This window comes from Alosa pseudoharengus, unplaced genomic scaffold (assembly GCF_046254945.1).
Source record: "Alosa pseudoharengus isolate Yale_2024_CS ecotype anadromous, Long Island Sound unplaced genomic scaffold, YU_APseudo_1.1 YU_APseudo_1.1_scf_2, whole genome shotgun sequence".
Lineage (NCBI taxonomy): Eukaryota > Metazoa > Chordata > Actinopteri > Clupeiformes > Clupeidae > Alosa > Alosa pseudoharengus.
In genome coordinates this window covers 32,980,902-33,000,029 of record NW_027468663.1, presented here as the reverse complement: position 1 = coordinate 33,000,029, position 19,128 = coordinate 32,980,902, and the positions used below count along the sequence as shown (strand labels likewise).

At 39.7% G+C, this 19,128-nt stretch overlaps 2 protein-coding genes across 3 annotated transcripts; one reads left to right on the top strand and one right to left on the bottom strand.

Annotated features, from left to right (window-relative positions):
* The first annotated feature begins 744 nt into the window (after positions 1-744).
* On the top strand, positions 745-8,388 carry cldnd1b (claudin domain containing 1b). The gene is made up of 5 exons (XM_076294662.1): positions 745-887; positions 1,592-1,956; positions 2,216-2,323; positions 2,669-2,806; positions 5,560-8,388. The coding sequence occupies exons 2-5, from the start codon at positions 1,662-1,664 to the stop codon at positions 5,778-5,780; spliced, it is 762 nt and encodes a 253-aa protein (XP_076150777.1). The 5' UTR covers positions 745-887; positions 1,592-1,661; the 3' UTR covers positions 5,781-8,388.
* Positions 8,389-8,584: 196 nt separating this feature from the next.
* Positions 8,585-18,011, bottom strand: LOC143134336 (N-acyl-aromatic-L-amino acid amidohydrolase (carboxylate-forming) B-like). 2 transcript variants are annotated; one of them, XM_076294661.1, is made up of 7 exons: positions 17,927-18,011; positions 10,702-10,937; positions 10,234-10,429; positions 9,952-10,045; positions 9,738-9,845; positions 9,451-9,563; positions 8,585-9,024 (listed from the first exon to the last, which is right to left on the bottom strand). In XM_076294661.1, the coding sequence occupies exons 2-7, from the start codon at positions 10,935-10,937 to the stop codon at positions 8,809-8,811; spliced, it is 963 nt and encodes a 320-aa protein (XP_076150776.1). In that variant the 5' UTR covers positions 17,927-18,011; the 3' UTR covers positions 8,585-8,808. The 2 variants fall into 2 exon arrangements, with proteins under 2 accessions (XP_076150776.1, XP_076150775.1); XM_076294660.1 differs by lacking the exon at positions 17,927-18,011 and adding an exon at positions 15,720-15,796.
* Between the last annotated feature and the right edge of the window lie 1,117 nt (positions 18,012-19,128).

Here is a 19,128-nt window from a genome sequence, read left to right as displayed (position 1 = left end):
CTTTGTAGTTCAATTTGGCTATGCTGACTTTGATGTCCAATGTTAGTAGGCCTATGAACTTTGGCAATTTGCAGTTTGTCTCTTGACAGCATCCTTCTTTCCCATGTGCCTCGTGCATACTTTTGAGCAAATAGGCCTACATTTGTTTATTAAGTAATGTAAGTAATCTAGCCTACTTAATAAGTAGGCCTAAGTAATATGTTTTACAAGGATACAAGGAAGTATATTGTCACATGCATATAGTTACTGGAAGTAAGAAATGCAGTGAAATTATGTCTGATGTCTGGTGTCTGGTTGGGGGGGGGGGGGGGGGGTGCAGTAGAAGAGGGGTTTACCCGGTTTAGTAGATTAAGTGGCAAGGGCTGCATAAGAAAGGTGGGGGTGGGGCACCAACAAGGAGCACCCAAGAGCAACAGAGGCAAGGAAAAACTTTTAAGTTATTAAGTAATATGTTTTAACGTTTGTTGTGTCGTCCATAGATAGGTTTCTGTAGGCCTATCTATGTTGCATGTATATCGATACGGTGTCGTGACTGTCGTCCATGTTTTCCCCCATAGACCAGTCCATAGACTGTAAAAAAAAATAGCTGTTCCCACATTCCGACTTCAAAGAACCATAGATAAGAACCATAAGAACGCGTGCAGTTGGAAGCTTTATAATATCTATGGTCGGAAGAATGACGCAATCACCATAGACTGGGAACGCACCCAACAAAAAACTTGCATACTAGCACCTATGACTAGCACTAGGAGAGAATGTCCGTAGACGGGCTCTGCTACTAGTTAGCAAGTCAGTAGATAGTTCCACAAATTATTTAGACCTAGCTACCCGATTCAGGCTATGATACTGCATTTGTGAGGTTGTGTATGGTCTACATTTGCGATAAGGTAAGATTATGTTATTCAAGAAAACAGATGTCTGTGTCCATTAAGTTATGTTACGCTACGTGTGGCCAACTAACGTTAACGTTTTTGTCAGCTAACAACAGATGTTTCCTTCAAAGTAAGCTCGATATCGCTGTTTTAAGCACGTTAGGATACCAGACTGGTCGTATAATAATTCTTGTAATAGCACTGTTTGCGTGCATTGCTTGATTTATATGATCTCTTTATAACTATAACAGTACCAAGGCGAGCTAGAGGAGTTAGCCGCTAACGTTAACGTACAGATAGCTAACTCATCTATAACGTTAACGTTAGCTTGCCTCGCCTTAGTAACGTTAATGTTAAGGTTAAGTTATAACGTTAGTGGTCTCAAACTCAAATTGACCTAAGCACCACTTTCCAGGTGTTTTTTTTTTTTTCTATTGGAGGTGGGGGTCTTCAGTTATAGCTAGTTGGGCATTGTCATTTAACATTAGCCTATGCCCGTGCTTTTATCAAGTGACAGAATATTAGCAACTCTTTCTTTAGGCCACACCTGTAACTTGTAAATCATTTGTTTACCTTCTTCCATTATATTTGACATTGACGTTTACTTTTTAATAATGTATTGCGCAATGCAAGAGGGTAGAGTCATAATAGCTTGGATACACTTGGATGTGGTCGACGGAAATGTAATTCCATGTAATGTTCTTTTTCTCAAAATTCAGGTCAGTGCCAGCTAAAGCGGACATCACAAAACCACCTGCAAGTTTGTGAACACATTCATCCCTGGCCATTATGGTGGACAACCGTTACGCTACGGCTCTTGTGATTGGGTCGGTGCTTAGTCTGCTGGCCTGTGTATACCTGTCGGTAGCGGTGGGCACGCAGCATTGGTGTCAGTACCATAGCCCCCCAATCAGTCATGATAGCAGCAATGCCTCTGAGCTGCGGACCTTAAGGGAGGACTTTCTTGGAGAGGAGATGGACGAGAAGACGTACAGCGACCCGCTATTTCGCCTCAATGGAACGCTTGGTCTCTGGTGGCGCTGTGTTCTCGTGCCTGTCGATTCTCATTGGTACAAAGAACCAGGTAGAAAAGCCTTAGAAACTTCTTCCAGTAGGCCTACAACTTCTCTTTGAAAGGGATGGTCATTGTGAAAATCGATTGACCAACAGAAAGTAGCCTAGTCTTCAGAAAAGGACCTTGTAAAAACCAGCAACTTCTTATTTTAACTAACCTAGTCTTACAAGCATATTTCATAAAGTTAATAAGGTTTCTTTTGGTCAGAATGATGATGTTGCTGATGGGTCTTCACTTAAAATGCTGTTTGAACTACTTGTTTCCTCAGAACCCAAAATGGTGACGCAGTGTGTGAGTTTTACTCTGCCACAACAGTTTGAGGCCAAGTACAGAGAGCCTGGGAACCATAACACTGGAGAGGACCTCATCCGCACCTGTGAGTCTAAGCACTATGACACACACTATTTTGTCAATAATCCAAATATAATATGCTGGTTTCCCATTTATCCTAGTAAGCATAGTCCCGCACTAAAATAACTTCAATGAAAATCTCTCTTTTTATTTGAGGACTAGGCTTAATTTGTGTAAGGAAAACTTACTTGCCCAACAGCTTTTGCTCACAATTACATTTGAGACCCTGGCCATTAGTTTTTGAACTGGCCTTTTTGGGTGGTCTTAGTGGAAACCAGTCTGAATCATCTGGATCATTTTAGTTACCTAGTCCAAAGCCACAGGCCTGGCTCATATGTAAGGCTGATTGTTCTCTTTTCTTTGTGTTCAGATCTGTGGAGGTGCCAGTTCTTGTTGCCTCTGGTGTCCTTAGGGCTGGTGTTCTTAAGTGGCCTCATTGGAGTCTGCGCTTGCCTTTGTCGCAGCCTTACCCCAACATCAGTTGTTGGAGTGCTACATCTTTTGGCTGGTGAGAACTACTGCTCTCTTTCTTTTGAAACCCTGTCTCAGAAAGAATGTGAAAATAAACTTGGATTGTTAATTATTGTTTAATGTCTAATACTTTTTATGTGATGCAGCATTTTCGCAACACAAAACCTGGCACAAAGCATATTATTGTCCCAACGCAAATCGTATTCCTATTATACACTCGAGTTTTTCACCTTGTCCTTCTCTTTTATTACACGATGTGCTCATGGATGTGCCAATTAACAACCTAAGGTGTGGTCTTGGCGTATTATCTAAAAATTGCTATCTTATACTATAAGATAAGACACTGAAACGCATTATGCGTAACGCAACTCCTCTGCAGGATATAATATTTGACCTTTTTTTATTCAGTCATTTGAATATTATTGGGGTGATTGTGTTTTTTTTTTCAGGCTATGTTTTCGATGGTAACCCATTGTCAGTCAATAGTGAAAGTAATTAACTGTGTATACGGTAACTATTTTGTCGTTGACTATTGACACCACGGTGAAGTTAGTTTTACTTTGCCAATGAGTTCAAATAATAGACGAGTACAGATGCGTGTAGGCTACACTCTGCTAGGTAGGGGTGGCACGGTTCATGAAAAAAAATCCAAACCATTCGGTTCGCTTGTCTCTGTTTGGAGCATGTGTGCATCGTACGGTTTTGACAGTTCATGTAGTAGTAGTAGTAGTAGTAGATAACTTTATGGTCCCCGTGGGGCAGTTGGGTTTGCGGCACAGTCGCAAGGCACTTCATGACAGGACATCAGACATATGACACTAAACAAATAGTCCATACATCAGACACAGACATACCATGAAGAACATACATCACACACTACAATACACTATACACCCTTGGGTATGACCAGGCCAGCTGGACATCTAGCTTATTTTGACTGATTTAAAGCTTTTATGGCTTGTAGTATAAAAGAGAATTTGGATCTCATGCATGCTTAATGTAGCCTCATGCGCATATGTGACCACAGACAGTTTTTTTTCCCTTTCGCGTGAAAGCGGAGGTGTGAAGTGATGCAGATCATGTGTAGAAATGGCAAGTGGGAGCGATAACGAAGGCAGCCCGGAGTTGGAGGATGCACCAGCGTCACATAAGTCTGGTGTGTGCGATTATTTTGGATTTATAAAACGGTAGAGTTCTGCGACTGTGTGCAAGCCTTGTGCAACACATAGCCTATTGATTCTGCTATTACAGGCCGGGAGTGGCTAATCGGGAGCTTCGGGAGGATTGGCTGGTCTGAATATCGGGAGCTTAAATGTATTGTTTCTGAAGTTCATTTGCTGTGCCCTCGTGGCACTTCAGCAGCTTAGGCTGTGCGGTCTCAGCCCCTTACTTGCAGTTGGAAAATGTTGGAGTTCTTATGTCACTATTGGGAGGTGTAGGCTATTTGAAGCCGGCCACTTCAAGGCACTTGTGCTAAGCTAGCAGTGGGTGCGTCAAACCAAGTAACTACACGCACGGAGATCAGAAGGGTATGTATAGACTTATCTAACTCTGGAGAATACGGGAAATAAGCTTAAGTCCCAAAAAGTCGGCATGTTCCTTTAAGACCAGGACCTGCTTTAGAGAATATGTATCCAAATAATTTTCAAATTGTGCCAAGTCTACTCATACCACAAAAATAAAAAAAATGTGATTTCAAATACATCATACAAGTTTTGCTAAAATAGCCTCAAAACAAACTAAAATTAAGCGGAACAAATCCTGAAATCCTTCATACAAAATAGGAAAAGTTCTGTATTAGGAGCAGTGTTGCCTCAATTACCTTGAAAAAGTAATCTGATTACTGATTACTCCTTTAAAAAGTAACTTAGTTACTTTACTGATTACTTGATTTTAAAAGTAACTAAGTTAGATTACAAGTTACTTTATTAGTTACTTTCAGCAGTAACATTTACAACTCAACAAGTCTTTTGCAATTGTTTAACCCTCCATGGGCAACATTAAAGTCACAGTTACAGTGCACAACAGTGCAGTGTGCAAGACTAACATTATGTTTTACCCTTATGAGACAAGGGTACACTTTCATGTAGTCTGATGTCAAATGGGTCTTAAATGTTCCTTTTTGGGGGGCACTGACTCTGCCCTGACACTCCTGTTCCTAGATACACTGAACTGATTAATTTAGTTCGGGAGACTGAAAACTGATAGGTTGATTTATTGAAACAGGCCAGGATGCTCTCTGTCTTAGACACTTACACACTAAACTCAGATGCACACACAATTTGAAGTCTCGGTCTGGCGTGCGCCCTCTTGGTCGCTCTAGATTTCGGGAGATTTTATCTAATTTGCGGGCGTCAGGGAGCCGTTATCAATATGCGGGAGACTCCCAGAACTTTGAGAGACTTGGGATGTCTAGCTAGACAGCACTTTGTCGCCAGCACAGAGTGTACAACGTACCTTAATGTTGTCATGTTTAGCTGACACAAACTCAAAATAATGACTATATAGCTAAAATGCGCATCTCTCTCCTCCCCTCATTGTTGTTTACGTTTGTGTCGCTGCGTGGTGAGACAAGAAGTAAGCAAAGAATATATCTTTTTACTAAGGAAAACGACAAAAAATAGTAACGCACAGTGACTTGGATAAGTAACTTTACTGGTTTGGAAATAGTAGCGTGTTAGATTACTCGTTAATACTAAGTAACGCATTACTGGCATCACTGATTAGGAGTCCCGTCACACCTATGCAGCAATACTCATGCCAACCCTGTCCTGCTGATACCTTCCTCAGGTTTGTGCTCCCTAGCAACAGTGTGCTGTTTCCTGGCGGGTATGGACCTGCTGCACCGCGTCTCACCGCTGCCAGAGGTCGTGGACCGCTCTCTAGGCTGGTCGCTCTACCTGGCACTCATCTCCTCGCCACTCCAGATGATGGCCGCTGCCCTCTTCCTGTGGGCCGCCTGCAGCCACCGAAAGAGTTACACCCGCATGACGGCTTACCGGGTAGCCTAAGAAACGGCAGCATCAGCAAACCTGCCCAGACCATGGCCCTTAATGGGAGTGGATTTGTCAGCTGTCTTTTTCTAGAAGAGCTTCTCTCCACAACTATTCACTCTGGGGTTACTGAAGATGTGAACAGCTGTAAGCTTCCACAGCATTACTCTTCTAGTCCTTTTTAACTTCCTGAAACCCTGCTTTTAATCCTTCATCCCTTATTCTGTCCAGCTGTTCTTTCACTTAATCAATCAAATAGGTAATTTATTAATCGTAGTCTGGGGTTAAATTTGAGATCAGTTATCTTATGAATAAAATGTAAGATACAAAAATAGGGAAATATTTGCAGGGATACGTTTAGTTCTTGGGTTTGTGAATGTGCTACAGGGTGATTGATGGCTCTCAGGTATATGACTAAAATGTAGCCAGAGAACTCTGCACATCTGTGCTTTTTGTTCAGCAGTAAATCCCTTGAGCAGTTTTAAGTTTTACTGGTGCAAGGGAACATCATGGAAAGCATCCAAGCAAGAGTACACCTCCATAGCAGCAGCAGACTGCTACCATGAGGGTATTTATCCCATAAAATTCAGCTCTATCATTTTTAACACCAAGATGGATGGAATGGTTAGACCGATTAATACATACACTCTTAAAATGAATGTGTTGTCCCTATCTGGACACAGAGATGTGTTAAAAAACAACGCTAGTTGTGTTGTTTTTAACGCAAGTTGTGTTATTTTCAACACATATTTTGTAACAAATTAAAAAAGGAAACAACACAAATTGTTGTCCTGATCTGTACACAGAGATGTGTTAAAAACAATACAAGTTTTTTCAGCACATTCGTTTTAAGAGTGTACAAATACATCAATGTGTTATGCACACAATTGAAGACCGAAAAGCTGTGTTTATGTAATCTCACTTAACTTCTTGAGTCTTTAATTTTTTTAATGAAATGTGTTTTTTACACTTGTTAAATCTTGACTCGATTATGTTGATGACACTATTGGATAGGGGTGTCACGATTTTGATTTTATATCGAAATCGATCGTTATTACCTCTCAATCTCGAACTTCAAACTCAAAGGTAGAATCGACGATGTAGCCACACCCCCAATGTCACGTCCAGCATGTATGCCATGCCAACACACACACACACACACGAGCTGAACTGCGGCGTCTAATATTAGGCTGCAGCCAGTTAAATATACACATCAACCAACCGAAATAAAAGCTCCTTTTGCTACTCTGAGATCATGGTGTGAAAGTATTATTCCGTTCATTCACGTCAATTAACATCAACTTAGCCTACTCAAGTAGGCTCTAGTTACGATCCAAAATTACTTTAAGGCTTAAAATGCACATTGATAAGTACATATTCCATGAAGACTAACCTTGGGTCTCGTCGTAGTGTGCTGAAACAATCAAATTATCATTCTGTGTTGTTTCATTTCACTATGTTCATGTCTCTGTTTGATGTTTTCTGTTTACAACCTCGCGGTTGGAACAGTTTCAAAATAAAAGCCCCGAAACAGAATAGGAAAAGGCCAAAAAAGTAAATAACATAAGGAATTCATTAATATTAATATGTTTAAAAAAGATCGAAAATAGAATCGAATCATGACTTTAAGATCAAAAATTAAATCGAATCGAGGATTTGGAGAATCGTGGCACCCCTACTTTTGGATGGGACTACATTGTGGGTAGTATGTGGTTGAGTTGAATGAAGTTGGAGATGAAAACCTGCTGAATAGTGGTGCTATTGACAAGCCAATTACATTATTGTAGCACTGCTAAAATAGGACCGGCTAAGAACACATAACATAAGCACACCTGAAGTCACTTAGTTATAGCATGTACCTATGTTGATGCTTAATTGTGTGGTGGAATGTTAAGTGTGTGTGTGTGAGTTCCTGTTTCTGAAGTATATATCTTTTATTTTACATTTTCCTTTTTTGTATGTGCATTTTTCCCTCAAATGTGCTTTCATACCCTTACAGGGATAAAATGCAGTAACATTGGCCTTCTCATTTTGATATTTTAAGCAAACGATGCAGTAGAGTTGTTTTAGTCCTTATGTTTCTTTCTTCTCTAAATAGTTTTCTGCTGTTTTGTGGATATAATTCTTTTTGGTTGCACTTTTTTGTTAAACATCCTTTGTGGTCTTGAAACTGTACTTGCTATTGCCTATTTGGGTTTGTCATGTGGTTAATATTTCACACACTGTGGTCAAACATGTGTATTGAATGCCTAGAAATGGACAGCACACCACTTTTTGCTAATGTTTTCAGTATTTATTGAGATTATATTTGTTTTTGTTTTCTAGCTGTGCCACTCCAGTTAACCTGTGTCTTTTTGTGAGATCTCTACTTGGTTTTGTATATGTGAGTGTGTTTTCACCAGTCCAGACTATTGTAAATGTGGTTGGAAGCCTGATAGAACTTTGGAAAAGTAGACAATAAGTCGGATTTCTTCTGCGTGCTGGCAATAACCTAATATCGGTTTGACAAATACCTCACTTCAAAGAGTTTACATAATCTGAATAGTGAGTTTTTGTATGTGTTTTTATACTTTATACAGTTCAAATGAACACTGTTGTTAGTAATAAATACCAGGCTTGCAATGTTTCTCACCATTTTTGTGTCTTTTTTTCTGGTCCAGCGGATAGGCTTTTGGGTGTTTTTCCATGATCGGGGTATTAGGGGCTTTTTAATTTTATACTGGTTGACCTCTTTAGACAACAACATAGTAGACCTAATGCTGATGCTGTAGCTTCTGCAATATAAAATGGAGATTAATGTATTTGCATTTGAAATAAGTAGGCAAATAAGACAATATTCCTGTGAAATCACAAAATATTGCAAATTGTAGGCACATTTCATATAATCTGAGATTTATTTGTGAAGTGCAATTAGAAAAACTATCTACATTTACACTTGTTTCCCCTGAGGTGATGTGGTCAAGTTGGCCAATATACTGTGCAGCGTGAGTGGAGCTTAGTTTCAATATGTGCTTATGCATATTTTTGCATTTTGTTATCATTAAGCTCATCCACTTGTTCCCCTGTCCTCAATCTGCACTTTCACTGAGGGAATCTTCAGGGTGGTCTTGCGAGCCAGGTGGAATGCGATGCCTTTCTCATAGTAAGCACATTCATTTATAAAGAAGGGATAGAGACACTCTTCCTCCTTGTAACACACAGTCTCCCCGGAGAAGCATTGGAACATGGGATCACCTGGCTTTAGACAGCAGAAGTCCTGGTCCTAGAGGGAGCAGAGATTGTCCATTATGTAATGCTTTCATTTCAAAATGTGGCTCCTGCTCCATTTACTCATGTACCAATGTAACTGCATTGAATTTCATGCTTTCAGCATTAATATGCTGCATGTAGTGTTATCTCTTTGCCGTTACAGTGTCAAACTGGAAATGGTGCCAATAAATTCATTAATAATATCATTTGTTAATATGATTTAATAAACATTGTTGAATATTGTTATTGTATCTATAGTGTGGATAGTGTCTATAGTGTATAGAAGTGTTGAAATTCCATGCCATTAAACTAGAATATTCACTCCAGCAGTTGTTCCATGAAAACAGCTGATGCTATTATATTGATCTGGCTCTTTAAGAGTAAGTCCCCTTTAGTCAGCAACTATCTAAAATGTGTCCTGAGATGTTCCATGTCACACCTGCAGTTGAGGGTGTATGGCAGCTGATATTTGTTGGCTGTCAGGATCTCGAGGATAATCAATGCTCTTATGGAACAGATGTGCCTCCACCTCTCCACCCTCTAGCACAGCACCTGGGAGAGACATCACATCACAGTAAAAGACAAAGCTCTGAAGGGTTGTGTTCAGTGTCCGTTGTTTAAAGTGCACAATTACAGAAATTGACTAACTTCTCTTTCAACCCTGTACCATCAGCTTCTAAACAAATCTATAAATATGGTAAGTTAAGATGCAACATATTTTGGTACCTGAATTGAAAAGGCTGATCCATTCTATTGCTAGCTCGAGGGCCTCCTTCATATAATTGTATATGTCAGCTCTGAGCACACCATGTGGTTGTGGACCCGCTTCTAGTGCTGTAAAAGACCCACAACGTGCATAACTTTAACTCATAAAGCATTTAAAAACTAGCTAGCACAAACATAAATGTAATGCAGAGTAAACCAATGGCATATAACTTACAGAAGCCATTCTTGCCCACAGAATCCATGGAGTATGCTTCATTATTGGGGATATTTACCATGAACAATCTTACTGGCACTGAGGTCATTTTCATCTGCAAATTAAGTGGAAATTAAAGTTGTATTGAATAAATTAAATGAAATTCCGATTCCTGCGAGAAATCATATTGGAATGTATTTCTTAAAAGAAATGAGTACGCCTATATATCAATATGTCAATATATCAAATGTACTGTATATCTCTGAACAGCAAATCGCAGACTCAGGGAAATGTTTGCCTTGCCTTTAGATATTTGTAGATGTGAAGACTGATCCACTCATCCAGAGAGTAGGAGATGAGTGTAACTCCCATGTTTGACGTGGTATTATGGAGGTCACACAAGATATCAACAGCCTCTTTGCTATCTTTTGGACCCAAGAGGGCATTTAGCTCATGTGCTCTCCTTAACTCATAAGGAGAGCTGTCTGTGATTGGGGTACTATTGGGAAATATGTAAGATAATTATTCAGGAAGAAGACATTGGTCAGTAGAATGGAGACAGATGTTTGGTGTGGTATAAATACTTGTGTTTGTTTAATGCACACAAAAGCATTTCCAATTTCACGGTTGTAATAAAAAGCAATGAAACTTCTCAAAAAGTTGTGTCACATTCTGATACATACATGAATTGTGGGCAAAAATATAAAGATATCAGGGTGTATCTGCTGTCAGGCCTAGGCTGTCTGTAAAATCTCCTGTGCCCAGTCTCACCTGAGGATGGCGCTAGTGAAACAGCGATTGAGGTCTGTCTCACTGTATCTCCTGCACTGCTTTATGGCCTGAGGATTGGAAAGCACCAGCATGATTGGTAGAGGCCACGCCTTTTCCCCTTCCTCCTTCTGTCGCCTTGCCATTTCCTGCACCAGGTACACGCCAGTCATCTCGTTGCCATGGGTACCACCACAGATGGCCATGCGATGCAAGGCAGGCAGAGTTAACAGCTCCATCTGAGAATACACAACCAAAGGCAGATAAACACATACATACATAAGAGATGTGCATACACACATACATAGACACATTTGCTTGTTATTTTTTCAATAAAATTATTTTTTCACACTTTGTTTTAATTGGATACACAACCACAGAAATAACACTGAATGTATTGCACAGAACCCTTGAGCAAATATTGTCAGGAGTTATGACTGACATCAGGTGAACCATTATTTTCATGCTCAAGCTATGAAAAAGATTTCATATGGAGTTGATGTAACCTATTGATATGTTGGGCCATTTCATCTCAATGCTATTGAGAGCACCTCTAATGCAAAGTATGTGACTGCTTGACCCTTACACGTTTCCAAGGAAACTATCATATACAGTAATCTCTCAGACATATCCCTAATCCCATTTAGATTGCACTTGTAATATTTCAAATTACTGTACATGATCCTGTAATATTGCATTATACCACAGGTCATACAGTTCACTGTGCCTTCATTTTTTTTAAAGACTCAAACATAACCTATCCCCTGAATGAAGAAAGTTCCTCCATCTACCCCCTACAAAATGAAAAAATCAAATGAAAAACAGCTGGGATCCATGTGTGACAAAAATTCTATTTCTGTTTGTCTTTCTTCCTTATACTGCTATGAAATTTGCTGTTCCATCACAGCAGGACAAGAACTCAGCCTTCCCTTTCAACAGGGTGTCTAAACCAAACACAGTCAGCCTTCTCTCGAAACAGGGACTCAGTCTTACAGATATATTGCATTTAGATCCAGTGTCAGCAGGTTGTTACATTAGGCTATAATATGATAAACCGATTCAAGCAATTGTCATGCTGATCTCATGACCAAATTATTTAGACACCATATTTAGGTGTAAGGAACTTAGTCATTAACTTAAAGTCTTCAGTTAGTTACATAGTCACATTGGGAGGTAGAGCAACCTTTGTAATAGTTAGAGGTGTTTCTGGCATTTAAGTATATACTCTTTTGATCCCGTGAGGGAAATTTGGTCTCTGCATTTATCCCAATCCGTGAATTAGTGAAACACACACAGCACACAGTGTACACACAGTGAGGTGAAGCACACACTAATCCCGGCGCAGTGAGCTGCCTGCATCAACAGCGGCGCTCGGGACACAGTAAAGACACAATTTTAAACAGAGTTCATTAAGACACAACATATCACAGGATAAATAATTAACATTAAATAGGTCTTGGTTGCATACACACCCTTTCTTCCTCTTTCTCCCTCACACTTCCTCCCTCCCTCTTGGGACCTTCAGTTCAGACCTATTCTGTTCCCTATAAACCCATTACCTTTATATTGTTAGCACAAATTCTACCAGTTGAGCTGAAGGATGTTATTGATTGATGGTGTTTTGGGCCCCACCATCGACTTCAAGGCAGCGCTGCCTTGCCTAACCCTAACCCTGACCCTAACTCAGACATGGGTAGTATTTTAATTAGATGTATTTTAAATACATATTTAAAAAATTTTTTTACCAGATCTACTTCATAGGAGGCCAAATGTACAGAATTATTAGCCCTCTGCCAGCCAATCAGAAAATAGTATTTCTTGTCTTTTGGGGATACATTCTCAGTAATACACCTTGTAGTTTCTTGTAGTTAAGTTGGAATACCATGATTATTGTGTGGGTATTTTTGTATTTTTGCATTTTTCACATCAGTATTTTGTATTTTATTTTATTACATTTCATGAGCCAGTATTTGTAGTTTGTAACAACATAGTTTTTGATGTATTTTTGCCCACCTCTGCCCTAACCCTAGGGCCTTCCAGGCAGCGCTGCCTTGAAGTTGACGGTGGGGGCCCAAAAGACCATATATCGATGTTATCACCCAGGATACACAAAGACACACACACACACACACACACACACACACACACACACACACACACACACACACACACACACACACACAACCAAGTCACTGTTGATAAGTTCACAAATCCCCCCTCACAATTAGCGCCAGAACTTCTCTAAACTAATAAATGCAATGAATTCTCATCTTTTTTCAAAGGTAAAATTGACAAAATCAGACTCAACATATCTACTCAATTACTAATTCAACATCTGGAACTTCCAGCTACAAATAGAGGGAAACTTAACTTGATGTCAGAGTTCAGCTTGATAGACCACGACACACATGAAAAAACGGTACAGAAGCTCAGCTCTTCCACATGTGGCTTAGACATTTTGCCAACCAATTTCTACTGTTTTTCACCTTATAGTAGCAGATGTCCTTCGCATGGTAAATTCATCACTGCTGTCTGGCATTTTCCCTAAGTCACTGAAAACAGCTGTTGTAAAGCCACTTCTCCAGAAGAATAACCAGAAGACGCCTCCATGCTAAACAATTACAGGCCCATATCCAATCTACCTTTTATTGGCAAAATTATTGAAAAAGTAGTCTTTAATCAACTAACCACCTTGGCTAACTTTAAATGGGTATTTTGATTACTTTCAATCAGGTTTCCGGGCAAATCACAGCACTGAAACAGCTCTCATCAAGGTTTTAAATGACATACGCCTCAATACAGATTCAAGTAAAACATCAGTCCTAGTGCTACTGAACCTTAGTGCAGCATTTGACACTGTTGATCACAATATTTTATTACACAGACTAGAACACTGGGTTGGATTTACAGGCATAGTTATCAACTGGCTGAAATCATATCTACAAGAAAGGAGTTTCTTTGTTGCCATTGGAAACTGTACCTCAACACCAACGTCCTTGACCTGTGGTGATCCCCAGGGGTCGATCTTGGGGCCACTATTATTCAACCTCTATATGCTCCCACTCGGACAAATCATCCAAAATAATTTGATTTCATATCATAGCTATGCAGATGACACACAAATTTACTTAGCTCTGTCACCAAATGACTATGGTCCCCTTGAATCTCTGTGTCAGTGTATAGAACAAATCAACACCTGGATGTCTCAACATGTTCTTCAGCTGAACAAAGAAAAAACTGAAGTAATTATATTTGGTAAAAAGGAGGAAAGACTTAGGGTTGCCACTGTCCTTGACACAAAAGGGTTGAAAGCAAAGGATACTGTTAAAAATCTTGGTGTATTAATTGACAGTGATCTAAATTTCAACAGCCACATGAAAGCGATAACTAAATCAGCTTTTTACCACCTCAAAAATATTGCCAAACTTAGAGGGCTGATGTCAAAAGATGATTTAGAAAAACTCATTCATGCATTTATCTCCAGTAGGGTTGATTACTGCAATGGACTTTTCACAGGCCTTTCTAAAAAGACTATCAAACAGCTTCAGGTGATACAAAATGCAGCAGCTAGGGTTCTCACAAAAACTAAGAGAACTGACCACATTACTCCAATTCTTAAGTCCCTGCACTGGCTTCCAGTAAGTCACAGAATTGACTTTAAAGCACTACTGCTTGTTTATAAATCACTTAATGGAGCAGGACCTAAATACTGTACCTCTCAGACATGCTTCAGCAGTACACACCCTCCAGACCTCTCAGGTCTCAGGAGAAAAACCTGTTAGTAAAACCTGCTGTTAGAACTAAACATGGTGAAGGAGCTTTTAGCTGCTATGCGGCTCAGCTCTGGAACCAACTTTCGGATGACATTACAAAGGCCCCAACTGTAGCCAGTTTTAAATCTAGACTTAAGACCAAACTGTTCTCAGATGCTGTCTGCTAACTGCACTGAGTTATAATTTCTGAATCTGTCTTGAAAATTATTCTACCTTGTGTCTTTTATTTTGTCTTTTTAATCATTCTCTGTTTTTTAAATGATTTTACCTTGTGTGTTTTATGTTTTCTTTTTATTATGATCTTTACCTTTTGAACTATTCTTTGACTATATTGCCCTTCTATGCTTTTGTTTGTTATTACAGTGCATGAAAATGCACTGTTCTGTTATCCGAAGTCTTCTTCTTCTTCTTCTTCTTCCCACCAAATTTCTGCGTCTAATTCAGCTTCAACCGTTTAACGTAGAAACTTTGTTCAAACTTTGTAACGTAGGTCTTGAAAAGGAAACTTAAGGAATGTATTTTTCAATTTTGTAAACTTTATACTTTTTGAAATATTAATAAAACACAAGCTTATTTTTCCCCATAGACTTTGTATGGTGACTATGACATCATAATGGGCTAATTAACTTGATTTGCACCTGTATCAACTTCCAGCTGCTCAACTAGGTCCCATCAAAAAGCTAGTTAAACTGATTGCACCTGTATTAACTGCTTTCTGCTCAATTAGGCCAACTCTCTCTGTGTATCTCCATTCTACAAGCATATAAGGCACACTATTTAACTGTTCAGCCATTTCAACTGTCAGTTGTTATCAACTATGACTTCTGCCAACTGTTATCCAATAAAAGTTTGTTTTGCATTTTATGTTAATATACAGTATGTTTATATTTTCATGCACTGGTAATTTCCTCGAAATTACATTTTCTAGTTATTATTTGGTTTTGTTTATGTAAAGCACATTGAATGACCTCTGTATATGAAATGCGCTATATAAATAAACTTGACTTTACTTGACTTGACTCATTATAGTGTCTGTTAATTAGTCAGCCATATCTCCCATTCAACAAAACGTGCACAGATTTACACAAAATACCTTTTTGTATCCACAGCAAAACATGACACACATACATGAAAACAAAATTGGTTTGAAGTTGTTATTTCTAAAGGAGAACTATGCCATTTTTTTTAGCTTAATTTACGTTAACTTAAAGGAACACGCCACCCAAAATCAGTAATATATGTTCTTACCTTAACTTTCACGAGTTGAGTCATACCTCTCCCGCGCCGGTAGGTGCACTCAAACGCTCTGTCGCGCGGCGCGAATGTGTTAGCATGTTGCTATGCTAGCGGGCTCTGCCGTGGCCGTAGAGAGAGGAACATAGCAGTAATCAAACACCTCCACATTTTCCCTACTTAAATACAGTTGCACGAGTAGTTGATAAAAAATGTGTACGTCACACAACATGAAACGTGGCGATTTTCCAAGCGAATAAACAGGAGAACTACAATGTGTGGCGCAATAGCACTTGGAGTACTTCGACCTAGCGTGGTAATATTATTAACACCTAATTGTAGATCCTATCCACCACAGAGTTTAGAATCCATGCTGGATCGACCCTCAGCCTCTCCCTCCCCTCTGAGCGAGAGAGAGGCACACACACTAGAGATGCGCTGATGGGCTATTATTTCAACCATAACTGCATAGCAAAACTTATCATCTCGGGAAACTTCCGGTTTCTGAACTGGTTGCAGTTCCTGTTCTGGTTCCACATGAGGGCGCTCACGAATAAGTGCAGAATGAATGGAGGTCTATGAAGCTGTACCCCTCAAATCCACTTTTCTCGGGATATAATTTTTTGGCCAGAAATTGGAATGTTGCATGCGAAAGAAGGGGCAGACAATATTATATTTTTTGAGTCACTTATTTGTTCTAAAAAGCCTTTCAAATGCGTCAATGACGTCATTCATTAGCAGCAAGCTAGTGAGTTGTGGGCAACAACGACCCAACCTGTAAGAAATCGAAAGGACGTAAGTACTCGTTCATTCAACTTTTGACCTATAATCCATATTGATCTTGCAGAAACCACAATCCAATCTTCGATTTTTCAACGACAACCAGGTGAAAGAGACACATTTAGCCGTCTAGCTCCATAGACCCCCATTGTTTTTGCACTTATTCGTGATCGCCCCTAGCGGAACTGCAGCAGATTGCAGGTACAATGGAGTTAATAGGGAGTGATCCGGCTCTCCGTAAACGGGCTCTGGTGGTGCGCTACCTCGCGCTACCTGGCTAAAGTCCTGGCGCGCCAGCAAGATCTACGTCATTTTGACGTCACGGTGTCGCGCTACCGGTCGGGTGCGTCGAGTATGTACAACGCCTCGGGCCGGCCCTGACTTGGCGCCTACAAACCTGATTGACAGAAACCTGATTTACGTTTCAGCATATTCTACCTTGGGCTGTGGATTTGGCATTAGATTCACTGCTCATCAAGGTGTTGTTTGTAAAATAACAGAACTTGAAATTAATTGCATGTGTTATCTGGAGATGTTTTTCTTATTTCTCAACATCAACAAACACATTCTCCCTTACTCTTATGGCCAGCAGTCCTCTCTACAGCTATGCAGCAGCACAAAACATACATTCACTGTTAATACCAACTCAACTCATGTCTCACTGGCTGGTTAATAGGTTACTTCCAGCAGCGTCTGATTTCCACTTCAGTTTTGTGGAGTTAATTAACTTGATCACACTCCAAAGACTAGGAAACATTCAATATTTCAAATATACTGGTATTATTGTAATTTCCCATGACACCCTGTAACACTCAATTGTATCTAGTCCCCTAATTATCCCTCAGTTCATGCCACTTAACATCCAAGGTTTGTTTGAATTGTTCTGTATCATAACGACACATTTCTATGGAGAATTATCATCTTTGACTGAACACCATATTGTTAATGTCTGGTGACATGTATTAATGTAACCATTTATATATACTGCAGACTGACCCAAGACAGACTAAGAAAACAAAAGGTTGGTCAGTAAACTGCCTCACCATATTAAAGGACCTAATACACAGAATGTCATTTCTTTCTTCTCATTATGTCAACCTCTCTGTCCTACACTCTCTTTCTGTCTCTGTCTGTACTGCTTATCTATTTTACAAACCAAACTTTGAACTCAAACAGCACCCTCCGAACTTGCATGTTGCCATACTGCACTAAAGTAAATGCTCTCTCTCTTTCTCTTTCTTTCTCTTTCTCTCTCTCTCTCTCTCTCTCTCTCACACACACACACACACACACGCACACACACACATAAACCTGTGAGTCCATTCACCCAGACAAACAAGTGCATGCAGACCCACACTGTACAGTGCATACCCAGACACTGCAGCACACAGTAACGTGTCTGACAACATCCAAAGCAACCTCAGCTCACCCACTGCACTTACCTTCCTCTCTGTCCCAAGTGTCTTCACGTCTCCACCTCCGTGTGTTCACTTCCCAGTCCTCTCCCAAGCACCTCCCTTCTCCCCACTGCCCCAAGGTCAGATTTCAGGCCATTCAAGATTTGTGATGTAACATTAACCAGCATGCTTCCTGTCAGCAAACCCTGGCCAGTCTGCTGAGTCATTCCAACAAGGGGACGAGGGATCCTGAGGCACAGGGATTGTTAATAAACAACTCGAAGAAGATCATTGGCGGTACTTTTTCTCTTGGGTCATGGAATCACAAGTTACCAAATGGACTATGGGACTCTCTCAGAGAGATCTGTGAGACCTCATATGTTTGTGCGAAAGATATATATAGACTTTGATGACACTCTAAAGACTTGATACTTATACTGGCATTTACGCAGGCAAAAAAAAAAAGTAATAAACTAAATGTTTGGGAATCAGACTTGTGACAAAAAGGCCAGCCAGTTCAATCCCTTCCTGGTAGGAAAAATGTGGGCGTGGGGAGTGGTTGAACCTTGCTCTTGAGAAAGACACCTAAACCCCAACTGCGCTCTGGGGGCTGCCCACTGCTCTGGGTTTCTGTTTGTTCACTATTCGTGTGCTGTGTGTGTGCAGAATTTCCCTCAGGATTAATAGTGTCTATCAATATATCATTTTACAATGATAAAAAATCTGAATAAAGTAAATATGACACACATGCATATATGAAACACTATGCCTGTTTAGATAAATCCATGTATATTTTGAATAAACCAATTAATAAAATAAAATTAGTCTCAATAAAAAAAATTGCACATTCACCTAATAGTCAGGGGGCCTATGTGGTTTCTGTGGGTTTGAAATGTTAATTTTTGGTGAGTGGTTGGACTGTCTTTAGAGGTCATTGAACATGGAGAAAAATTATGTCTCCATTTTTTTTTTACCTGTTTCAACCCTATTTTTTGAAATTGTATAATACACTGTAATTAACACCATAAATTTCGCCTAAATTGAAAGCGAGTAGGACACATTTCACACTGCTCCTGCTTCACCTATCCTTTTAGCAATTTCCACTCTTTTTCATTCTTTTATTTCATTTACAAGCTAGTTTAGCAAAGACAGTGAAACCAGTGCATTTAAATCTGAAACTTTAGTGGTTAGTTTTTTTACTTTAAATGAGCCAGCCAAGTCAACGAGCAAAAACTGAACGGCAATTC